General features: G+C 46.3%; 1 protein-coding gene across 3 annotated transcripts in view; it reads left to right on the forward strand.

Moving 5' to 3' along the window:
- The window catches only part of CHCHD6 (coiled-coil-helix-coiled-coil-helix domain containing 6), a 123,099-nt gene extending 113,114 nt beyond the window's left edge, over positions 1-9,985 (forward strand). For 2 of the 3 annotated variants that reach the window (XM_068163801.1, XM_068163803.1), the window contains one exon: positions 9,416-9,983. In XM_068163801.1, the coding sequence (XP_068019902.1) occupies positions 9,416-9,439 (24 nt within the window). In that variant the 3' untranslated portion in view covers positions 9,440-9,983. Of the gene's footprint in view, positions 1-9,415 lie in introns of all 3 variants that reach the window. The other variant, XM_068163802.1, reaches the window with a different exon arrangement.
- Positions 9,986-11,511: the final 1,526 nt, after the last annotated feature.

Below are 11,511 nucleotides of genomic sequence, written 5' to 3' on the forward strand. Positions count from 1 at the left end.
AGTAGTCATGAGGTGTTGAGTGACAGGTTGGACTTGATGATCTTTGAGGTCTTTCCAATCTTACTGATTCTCTGATTCTAAGATAAAGCATTAGATTATTTCTGAAGCCTAAATGCAGATTGTACAGAGGGATGGACCCCTTGAGGACAGTGTGATTTGTTTGTTTGTTTTATTTATTTATTTTAATGCATTTCCTTAGCATCTTCTGCTGGTGAATAATTATTGTACCTCTGTGTGATTGCCAAGTAACATTACTCTTAAAAAACAACACTGAGATGGGGCTTTAGCTGCAGCTGCTAGGCAAAGTTGGGAGGAGTCTGACAAGAGAGCCTGGGACTCCGGCTTGTGCCCTCCAGGCAGTGCTGCCTTCTAACAGCCATGGGAAAACTGCAGGGTTTAGCACACTCACATGTTGCAGGTGAAAACCCCAGGAGGAGAATGTGACAACTACTATTGAGGTCCCATCTCAAAGGCACAGTTGTATCTGAAGGGCTGTGAAGCATTTTCAGCACTCTCCCCGAGGACTGGACTTTCCTGTGCTTCCATCTTCATGAAAATGTCTGGAGTTAAAGACATGCTCATTAGGTTAATAATCTGTTCCAGGATGAGATCTGGAAAGGCAGAATGCAGTATATAAAGTTGGGTTCAACTTGTGAGGAAGCCCTGCAGCCAAGGAGCTGCTGAATCTGCCTCCACACAAAATGTCATACTCTCTCCCTGGCTTCTCCCACCTCTCTATGTTTGGCTGTGAAGAGTGAGAGGCAAAGGACAGGATGGGGATGATCCCTAGGAATTCAGAGGACAACTGGAGTTGCTCTTTCTATTTCCTGCCTCCCTTTCCCTCCACGCCCACCCTGATGGCATTTCTTCACAAGAAAGCACGTCTTAGCTAGGCCTGGTGTCAGGCGTCAGTGGACTCAGTGGTGTTTGGAAGGTGTGCTGTGTCTGGGTCACACAAAGCCTTAATGCACTGTGGAATTAGAAACATTGGAGGAATTTATATTCTGAATGTCTTCATTTTTCTAGGTGACCTTGTGAGATTTCCTTGTACCAGATCTGTATCTTGCCACCCTGCTGCCTTTATCTAATTTGTTTTCTTGTGTGTGTTGCTGACATCCAGTGAAGTGTAATTTGTTTGAGAAGTGGCACTTATAACGAGGATCCTGCTAGTAATCCCTGCATTGAATCCCTATATACACAATGTTCCAGGAATAATTAAAGGCACAAACTTCAGTCTTGAGGAATGCACAGGGGAAACCTATCCTGAAATGAGGCTTGGCAGATCTGACTTTTGTACTTGCAGTGCTTTTTAGCAGCAGGATTTGCTATTTTGGTTCCAGGACTGAAGCAGATTTAAGTGGAAGTCTGACATCCTGAATTTACACGTCCTAACAGCAGTGTTCATCAGTCACTGTGCTTACTGTATCATTTCTCTACCCCTTCTCTCTATTAATTTTCCTCAATAGTCTGCAGGGATCATTTGCCAGCCTGATTCAAATTCCTGCACTTTCCTGGCATCTTGTTTTATAACATCTTGCATCATGTACTTTCCATTTCTGTAATCCATTTAATCCGAAATACTGGAATGGCTTTGCAGGTATTTACTGCATTTCTTTCTTCCTTGTGTTAGGAGGTAACAGGTCATTTATACAACTTAATCCAAAGTCTCTTGGCTTCTGGGCTTATTTTTCCCTTTCATTTTCCCACTGATTATCCTGGAGGCTGGTAGCAAGAGCAGGAATGAGAGTATGGAGGAGCTGCCTTTATTGATCCATATGGTTTGGTTGTGTTGTGCTTGGAGCAGGGCTTGGCAGTTTAGCAGTTAAACCCTGCAGCCAGTGACCCCAGCAATAGCATTGCTGGTGCCTGTCCTTAATTTTTTTGGAAGTGTTGGGCGCAGGGTTTGAAATAACGAAATGCTGTTGCATCAGTAAGTGGTTTTCCATTCCTTTTGGCTCTGGAAACGGATATTCACAGTTGGGTGAAGTTCATTTTAATCCTCACAAAACCAGAGGTGGATTTGTACAAGTTGTCGTTGTTCTGCTTTAGGAACACTCTGTGCCTTCTGGATCCCTTTATCCCTCCCGGGGACTAATCCACGGTCTTGAGAAATGCTTGGGGTGACTCCAGTTGTGGGATACAGGGGCAGCCAGTGTTATCTCATTTGCTTGTTCCAGAAAGGCACAGTAGTGTTTGTAGTGCATGCTTTGTGATGTGTGTAGATAGTGGGATGTAATTATCTTCCCCTGAGGTAGAGTCATTATGCTTGTTGTAAAGAGAGAGGGTCGCAGTCCTAATGGGAAATGATTTTAAAGCAATCTTGACCAAGTCTAGTGGAGCCATTTCAGACCACTTAAAACTCAGCCAGTCCTTCATGGTACTTGTGATATGTCCACTTTATGTGGTAAGAGGCAATGGGACTAACACTTGTCGAGGGATAAAGAAAATCTCTGATAAACTGCAGCCTTGGCTTTGGGTAAGCGCCGTGTGCTGCCACGGGGGAAAGGCACTGGCAGAGCCCAGCCTTGATGATTATTGTTCTTGATACTGATTTGGACAAACGCGAGGCACTTGCAGAAGCAATAAGGCAGCAGTCAGGAAAGCCACCACCTTGGGCTTCCTGCACTACAAAAGCTGCTCCTCTGCCCCCAGGCTTGATTCCTGCCGAGGCGAGAGGATTGTCCCTGTTTCCCAAGCAGGTGGCTGGGTACATAGTGGTCCAGTCCCCAGACCAGAGCCAAATCACTGGTGGGTGCACTTGTGGTTTACTTGAAGTTCAGGTTTCAAATGTGCTCTGACTTTCAAGGCAAGTTTGGTCAGAGGTTGTTTAATAGCAGGTACTAGGTAGTGTTATGAAATGTCAGAAGAAGACAGACTTCAGCATGCTTTGTCCTCTGATGGAGTTGTGGTCTGTAGCAAGGTGAGGAGAAAGGCTTCGGCAGAGCTGATGGAAGGTGGCAGTCAGCAGTTACAGGTCATGTGGAGGCGCCAGGGCAGGTCTGCTGGGACCAGCTTGTCGCCAAAAAGCAAAAACCCCACTACACATAAGCACTTTTCTGTGTTTCAGTCCGTTACAGAGGCACAGCAGCCTGGACTGTGCAGGTTAGCAAAGCTCAGCTCTAAAGCCTTAGTACCCAGGAGAGCCAGAACAACTAGTAGTGAATGCTCCCTGTATGACTTTCATCCTTTGAGCTCCTCTGTAATGGTATTGGAAAACAAAAGTTGTTTAAATAATGGAACAGAGCCGATGAAATTGTGCAGTGATGCAGAAGGGGTGAGGAAGGGTTATTTCCTTTCATTCCATTACTTCTCTCCTCCTGCCTTGCCTCCTAAACGTGGGTGGAATCTGCATGTCAGGCACTAGCAACATCAGCCTGGCCCCGTGGCTTTTCTTAACGGTGAGAACGAGCTTAAATGCAATTAACATTGATTGAACAAAAACTGCCCTCGGTTTGTATGCCGATTAATTAACAGCCATCCTTTCAGCAGTGACCCTCTGCAGAGCTGCGTTTGTTCCTCCTGGCCCCCGGATTTTCTAGCACACATCCAAAATCAAAAGCACTGAGTGTGTTCCCTACTGTTATGTCTGGGGCTACCAGCTCAGCGGGGAGATGCAGCCCCCCAGCTGGGATGATTTTTTTGTGCAGTCTGCTAAACTGCAGAGCTGCTCAGTCAGTGGCAAAACATTTCCTGTTAAGCAAGGCTAACGACGGGAGTTCTCTGCGAGTTAGAACAATGATCAGAACAATTGTCTGGAGGAAATCAGTGTTATAATGCATGAAGAAACAGGTGAGGCTTAGAACAGCCAGAGATTAGTTGTGTTAGTAAATAACTTCATATTCGGGTGATGCAGAGCAATGGGGACCTGTCAAGGCAGAGCAAAGCAAACAATGTGCTGCCTCTTGTGATTCAAAGGAGAGTGAGGGGGGGAGAGGAAACCAGAAAGACTGTTTCTGTCCCTTGCGTTCTGGTGGGGTGCATAGACCAGGGAACTTCCACGTGAAAGCACTTTCTGGGGTGTACTGGCAATGCATCTGGTGAGTTTTTTGAAAGGCATCTTTTCTGCTGTCAAGCCAGCTTTGAAGACACCATCTGGGGAAGTAGCCAAGAAGTCACTGGGTGAACTTCTCTGCTTTGCAAAGCTATTAACACCAGTACAGAGAAGAGGGAAAACAAAACTCTCTTCATAGCTTTTTGAATTAATGTTTTTTTGTTGCTGCCAGACGTGCTCTTGCCCCTTCTTATTCCAAACCCAAGGACAGCAACTGTTGGACTCCTGAAGGATGAGAGAGACAGAGAGGCTTTTCTGTGCAATAACTATATGGCACAGAAGTGCTGTGATCCATTAGTCAGCACAGCTGCTCCACAAAATAGCCAGTACCCTGAATGTAACGGAACAAATTGCACATAACCAAAAAATACCTACAGCATACATCAAACCAAAGAGACTCAAATGTCCCTTGCAGCAGTTTGGGGTGCTAATAGCCCCACGACAAATGCCTTACGCAGTGGAAAGGCCTTGAAAACCCATCCTAGGACAGGTCAGAATTTTTGTATTTTGTTAGCACCTCTTTCTAGACCAACTGAGAAGAAAATGTTGTGTGGTCACCTTACTGAAGTCTGCTGTGTGCCAACAGGTATCTTGGTTTCCCGAGCTGCCTGCACACAGCAGCGAACTAGGAACTATGGAGATTAATTTCTACTTTGTCACTGACACTCCAAATGCTCAGAGTAATTTATCATGAGAATCTGTTTTCTGATTTCTTCATAGCTACACAGTGCCCATATGTCTGAGTGCTGTGTTGTGACTGCTCAAAGGAATATTAGAACAAAGGTAAGGCACTCGCTGGAGGAAACTTGCAGGGTTTACCCTGTGAGACTAAAGGCTGGCTAAATAAATATCTCTTAGCACAGCTGAGGCTTGGCAAACTGCATCTCTGGCAAACACTGAGGGAGGAAGTTCTTCAGGGCCTGGGGTTTCAAGAAGGGAGATTTCTCCACTGGCTGTGATCCTCCGGCGAGGCCAAGAGCTGAGGCGCAGAGCTAGCCAGCGACTGCGGGAGGTGTAGAGGCTGCTGCGGTCTTGCCAGGCAGCCCCAAGCTCCCACACTGGGATGCAGACTGACAAAGAAGGAACTGAAGGAAGACAAGAGAGTGATGTGTTAGAAAAGCTTGCTGGGACTTACTTGTCCTGATACTTGTGCCAAGGCTCCAGTTCTCTATTGTAGGAGAAGGACTGTGTTGGGTGTTGACTGGACTCCATCCTCGGCAGGGGTAAGATTTGTGGAGCAGATCTACTCGCAGAACTCAACCTTTTCTTCTCACTCAACTGGTGGCAGACTGAAAAGCTACTGGCTTTCCCAAGGAAGATGCAGAGTGGTGAGTGTCAGCTCAGTGTGGGCCAGTTTTGACCTTTGTTAGCTCCCCAGCAGGGCCTTGTGCCAGTGGTAGAGCGTGGGTTAGTGGTTCAAGGTCCTGCTTGCCAGGAGAGGCGTGGAGAGCAGCACTGAGTGCCCTCCAGCTAGATTTGCTGTCAGGACTGAACAGATTGCCATTCCCATTTGTGCTGCAAACACAGCTGTGAGGAATTGCCTTTGTATGGACCCCTTCGTGTGGGCGCTGCATCCGTTCATGGAGGCACTGGGCTGAAGCTCATCGAGTCTGGAGCCTGGTATCCACCTGGTGTTGCATTGGCAGTGGCATTAAAAATGATCTAACTTTGTGCAAGAAAGGAAGGGCACTGGCCCCTCTCATGAGAATGAACGTGTGGTGCGCTTTACAAGGCTGCTTGTTTCCTGAATTCTCCTTCTGCTAAGACTGCAGCAGGGACCAGCTAATGCCAACTGTTGGGCAGTTATTTTGTGATGAGGCACTGAACTTCTTCAGACTGAGCCTGAACTCAATTAATTGGGAGTATCCTACTGTGTGGAAACAGCACAGCTTGTGATTGCAGGCTGCCTGGACTTGTGTGTGTAACTTGTCTGGTGCATAAGTAAGGGCATGAAGCGGAGATAAGGCTTCTCCTTCCCTTTCCTGGCTCCTTCTGCTCAAGGTAAGTATGGTAGCTACCTGGTAGCATGTTGCAGGGAGGATTCCAGGTTGAATGAAATGAGGGGGTGCCAAGTCTGTGTCAGCCTGGTTGGTGGAATTCAGTGGAATTCCGTGCTAGGTGTAATTCAAACGCTGGTGTAAATGGTTAGCTTAGCAAAGAGTGGTTTTAGCCTCAGAGATAGGGCATCCTTCCATGCTGTTACACAGCCTGTGAGGGTTGAAATTGATGCAACTGTGCTTTTAAGTAGCTAGCCACAGATTTATAAATGGATGGCCCAGGAACAGTGAAAACTATTATATGCAAATTCTACCAAACACAGACTTAAGTGATGGACAAACAGACCAGGAGGCCTACAGAGCTTCCACTGTGCAGTGTCTGTGTGATGCTCTGCAATAGCCATCAGAGGAGACCTCTGGTCCCCAGCATTGTCAGCTGTTAACTGTGCCTGCACCCCACAGCATATTCTGCAGAAGATCCAGAGGAGCATGGGTTCACAGCCACCCAGAGACTGTATTCTGGTTTCATTTTCTTTGTAAATGGACCTTTATCAATATTGGAGAGCTCCAGATAGTCTACACTGGCATGGCAAATGCCATGAGATCTGGATTGGCATCTGAGCAGGAAAGTTTGAAACAGCTGGGAAAGTCATCCCTCTGTGCAGCCTGTTGAGTGCTGGAAGTTCTTCCATTCCCAAAAATGTCAATCTTACAGCCTTCATGAGCACTCTGTGTCCCTGATGAGGGAGAGGACATTAATTAGTTGCTCCATCCACCACAGACTGCTCTTAGATGTAATTGTATTGCATTGAGAGCAGCTGGGCCGATCAACAGTATCCTTACCTGCATCTTTTGTTCACAGAAGTTTCCCTTGGTGAGTGCTGCGAGCAGGAAATTGGTGTCTGGCCTGCCTGGCAGCCCATCAGTTCTGGGTCCAGTGCTCACTGTGCAAAGGATTTTTGAGCAAGTTTAGGCATTCAGAATGAGATGGAACCTGATGTTTTTGCACAAGGGATGTTTGTGAGCCTCCAGCTGAATGCTTCTCCAGTACGTGGGCAGGTGAGGCTGGAAAGAATTGGCTGAGGTTAAGTGCTGCCTGGTTTTCAGCATTTTCTGCTGAAATGAGTAAAAATAGGTAGTTATGATTTTGAACATGCAATTATGGAACTCTAATATTCTTTAAAATTACTTCCTTTAAAGAGAGAGGTGTTACTATCTTCCAGGAGGGCTAAGCACAGGGTGGCCACGTCAGTGGCTTTTCCACAAAAGGTAGCATTCCTCCACACTTCACTGAAGAGTTACAGTGGGAATGCAGCAAATTACTTTATTGCAAAATTGATTGCCAGTTGTTGCTGCTTCCCTCATTACCATTTGTGTGAGTGCTATTGGAGTTTTTAAAACATATTGCTCTGCGTAAAACTTTTAAGTCGCTGATGATGAGAAAAATTACCTGGGAAATTAGAGTCAGTCGAGTTATATTGATGGATCATTTGTCAGATTTCTGGGTAAGCTTTGTCTAAATAATTTGGCAAAGGGTTTTCTCTTTATTCTTGAGCCCTTTGAAGCTTTCCCAGTTCATTGTTGTTAGAGAGAGGGCTGTCTCTGGAGATGCGTGGTCAATGTGGGCTAAATATGCTGCCCTTGCAGGTGGTATGCAGCAAGTATTAGCCTGCTACACAGAAGTAGCCCAGATTACACCCTCACCTTCTGACAGGCATTGCCAAGTGTGCCAGTGCCATTATTTTGTGAGGTTGTTCTTCCTGATGCACAGCGTGTTTCCTGAGGAAGGCTGCTGTCCTGAACTGAGGGCAAACCAGCCCTAGTAAAAATGGATGGTGAGACCACATGCAGCTACCTCTTCAGTTGCCTTTCTGTAGTTGGCTTTAGCTGGGTTCTCCAAACATGGGTCAGTACAGTCTGCTTTGCAACAGGGAACTGCTCCTGTCCTGATCATCAGGAAAAAAGGAGCATGTTGATGGGTTCACCCTGTGCAGTTCTGCTGTTTGTGTAGCCACCCCAGCAGTTCGTTGATATCAAGATGCCATTGCTGATGCATGAGAGCTGGTTACCTAGGTTTTGAAGTAAGGCCTGACACCCCCAAAGGTACCCATCAATACCCCCAGAGGGAGAGGTGTTACAGCTGGTGCCAGGTCTATTCTCTTCAGCTATTGATGGCATTGTTGGTTTGATTTCTTTGACTTTATAGGAATGATAACATTAAAATAGGAAAGACCATAGCAGGCTCTGCAGTCTCCATCCCAAACAGGTTGAAATTCTGAGTTTTTTTCTATTCATCAGAAGTCACAGTATCACAGTATCACTAAGGTTGGAAGAGGATCATCAAGTCCAACCTGTCACCACAGACCCCATGACTAGACCATGGCACCAAGTGCCACGTCCAATCCCCTCTTGAACACCTCCAGGGATGGTGACTCCACCACCTCCCTGGGCAGCACATTCCAATGGCTAACAACTCTCTCAGTGAAGAACTTTCTCCTCACCTCCAGCCTAAACTTCCCCTGGTGCAGCTTGAGACTGTGTCCCCTTGTTCTGGTGCTGGCTGCCTGGGAGAAGAGACCAACCCCTTCCTGGCTACAACCTCCTTTCAGGTAGTTGTAGAGGGCAATGAGATCACCCCTGAGCCTCCTCTTCTCCAGGCTAAACAATCCCAGCTCCCTCAGCCTCTCCTCATAGTCTGTAGCTCATGTAACAGCTACCTGCAGGATCTATCACGTAGAAAACAGTGTATCACTTAGATGATGTATCACTTAGAAAACTGGAGGTTGCTGTAAGGACAAAGCAGGCATGATTTTGCTTTGAATTTTAGGAGGGTTTGGGTCTTAATAGAATAAAGGCTGTCAAACATGTCTGGAGTGTTAGGGCAGTCTTTGAGTACTTCTCTTTCTCTCCCCTCTCTAGTGTTCACTCTTACATTGATCCAGTTCCAGGCTGAGTGAGTGATGTGGGCATGTTTGATGGCAGCTAATCAGTGTTCCAGTATCCTGCTGAGGCTGAGACTTAGCATGGAGCTACAGTTTCTCCTGCCACCAAGCTGCTCTGAGGTTTACCTGAGACCATGGCCTTTCTCTGCTGCTATATGCCATCAGATTTAGAAACAATGTTTATTTGTAAATGACCCTGTAATCTTGTTCACAGAGTCAGTCTCACCTTTGATCTCATGACCTGCTATCTTGTTTCTACAGCCCTTTATCCCCTTGAGCACCTTGTGTTCTGCAGAAGACGAAACCTGGTGATCTTTCTGTGGGGTTTTCACCTTACCAGCATTATTCCTTCATTTCTGAAAGGAACAGTCCCATGGTGACAGCTGCATAACTAACTTGCTGCCTTTGTCTTCTATATCCTCCAGGAGCTGTTAGTTAATTCTGGATAAACATCAGCCATCAAAGAGCAGAGGACAAGGACTACAGATGCCCTTGGAAGCCCCAGCATCCTTCTGGACAGACACTGACCAAAACCAGTGCCTTTGCTGATGCATCCCTTTGCAGTCCAAGATGACAACCTGATTCCTCTTCTGATTGCCTGCATGTATCAGTCTGGGTGGATGCTCCTGGAGGTGGGAGGAGGGCCCTGGGAGAGGGGGAGGCTATTGTTTCCTTTTTCACTGTATCACAATGTGAAGAATTGTGTTGACCCCGGGTGCTTCCAGCACAGCTTGGAGGTCACTCAACATGAGGCTGGTTTGCCCCGTGCTAGCGCTGGTTTCACTGATCCACATCAGAGTTTCAGGATCTGTTATCTTTGTCTGTTTGCTCTGGAGAAAGGGGTCTGAAGTATTTAGAAGTAACCCTGACTAGCTTGTTAGGATAAACTGTTCCTAGCGTGCTCCCATCGGTTACACCGGTAGGCGCAGTTCTTCCCTTCCAAGGTTCCCTCCTAAACAATAAAGTGTTTAATGATCACTGTGTGCTGTGAGATACTTTCAGTCCCATGAGTTTGCAAATTGCTGTTTTCTGTCTACTACCCATGCCAACAAAAACTCCAAAGGAGTGTGAGGAATAGAAAGATTTCAAGTCACAGTTTATAAATCACAAAAGTTGTTCATTTTGGTCCAGAGCTGAATGGCTTTGGCTTATTTGAAAGTACTTGGAAGAGTGCAAAGTCCTGGCTGAAGGGAACTGGTGTTGGTGAATCATACTGTAAAACCCTTTACCTGCTGAATGCAGAGCTCAAGTTGTGTAATAGAATAGACCAGACCAGACCAGACCAGGTTGGAAGAGACCTTCAAGATCAGCACGCCCAACCCATCAACCAATCCAACCCACCTAATCAACTAAACCATGGCACCAAGCACCCCATCAAGTCTCCTCCTGAACACCTCCAGTGATGGTGACCTCCCTGGGCAGCCCATTCCAATGGGCAATCACTCTCTCTGTATGGAACTTCTTCCTTTCTTTGCACCAGCTCTTGTGTGCAGTTCCTGCTTTTTCTGCCATAAACCAGCATTCTTTCTAGATCTGTGCTCTATTTTGACCTCTCCTTGCAGAGCTGAGGGACAGTGGGGGCTGAGTGCAGCTGGCATTTCATCCTTGTGGAGGTAGGTGCAGCAGATCTGCATCAGAACTGTCACCAAACCAGGGCAGCAGGTCTAGCTTAGTTCCCCTTCTCCAGCTAAAGCTTCTCCTCTGGCAGTGTTTGCTGCTCATGTCCTCTCTGACTGTATCTGACAGCTTTTAAAGGATGTGAACATGGATTTTTGGAGGTCATGTCAGAGTTTAATGTAGTGTTTATGAAAATGGATGAAGGGGGCTGAGAATTGTTTTCTGTGCTCTGTTTTGCTTCCTCTTTTTCTTTTTTTTTTCCTTTAGGCAGCAACTTAGAGCTTTTACATCTTCATTAAAGCAAGAAAATGCCTTTCCTTCTTGTGGAGAGCTGCTGCCACAACCCTCTTCCTCCTCACAAATGATGTTTGCTTACCCATGGCTCATCTCTGTTGGTCTCAGATCTTGCAAAAAGTTCAGCTTGTTATCACTGTTTCGGTACCCAAGGGAGGAGGGACAAGCTTTCCAAAGCAAAGTAGGACACTTGCTGCCCTCAGATCTGTTTGTAAGAGCACTGGGTAGGCTTTTTCTGCTACCAGCATGTCAGCTTTTGGATCTGCTTGGCATAGCCAGGTTCTACAGGGCTGCAAAACTTCTGACACTCCATGTGGAAATTTGGAGCACCAAGGTCTATCCCTGACTAGACTTCAAATTATTGTTGGTCTGAAAAGTACTTACTTGGTGTTGTCTTCATTTCACTCTTGCCCCTATCCAGTGTTGCCTTAGCATGAGTAATTTAAATGTCATTATTTCAGCTGCCCTAAATTGAAGGGGGGGATTATGATGCCAGGGCTGATTATTTGTCGGTGCTGGACAATTTTCTCTGTTAGGCAACTGTAATACGTTTCCATGTTCTTTTATAATGAGCTTTATTTACCAAATTGGCAATTCCTCTGTTGAGAAA

Source organism: Melanerpes formicivorus, unplaced genomic scaffold (genome assembly GCF_026170545.1).
Source record: "Melanerpes formicivorus ecotype bairdi unplaced genomic scaffold, bMelFor1.0.p_v2 SCAF_74, whole genome shotgun sequence".
Classification (NCBI taxonomy): domain Eukaryota; kingdom Metazoa; phylum Chordata; class Aves; order Piciformes; family Picidae; genus Melanerpes; species Melanerpes formicivorus.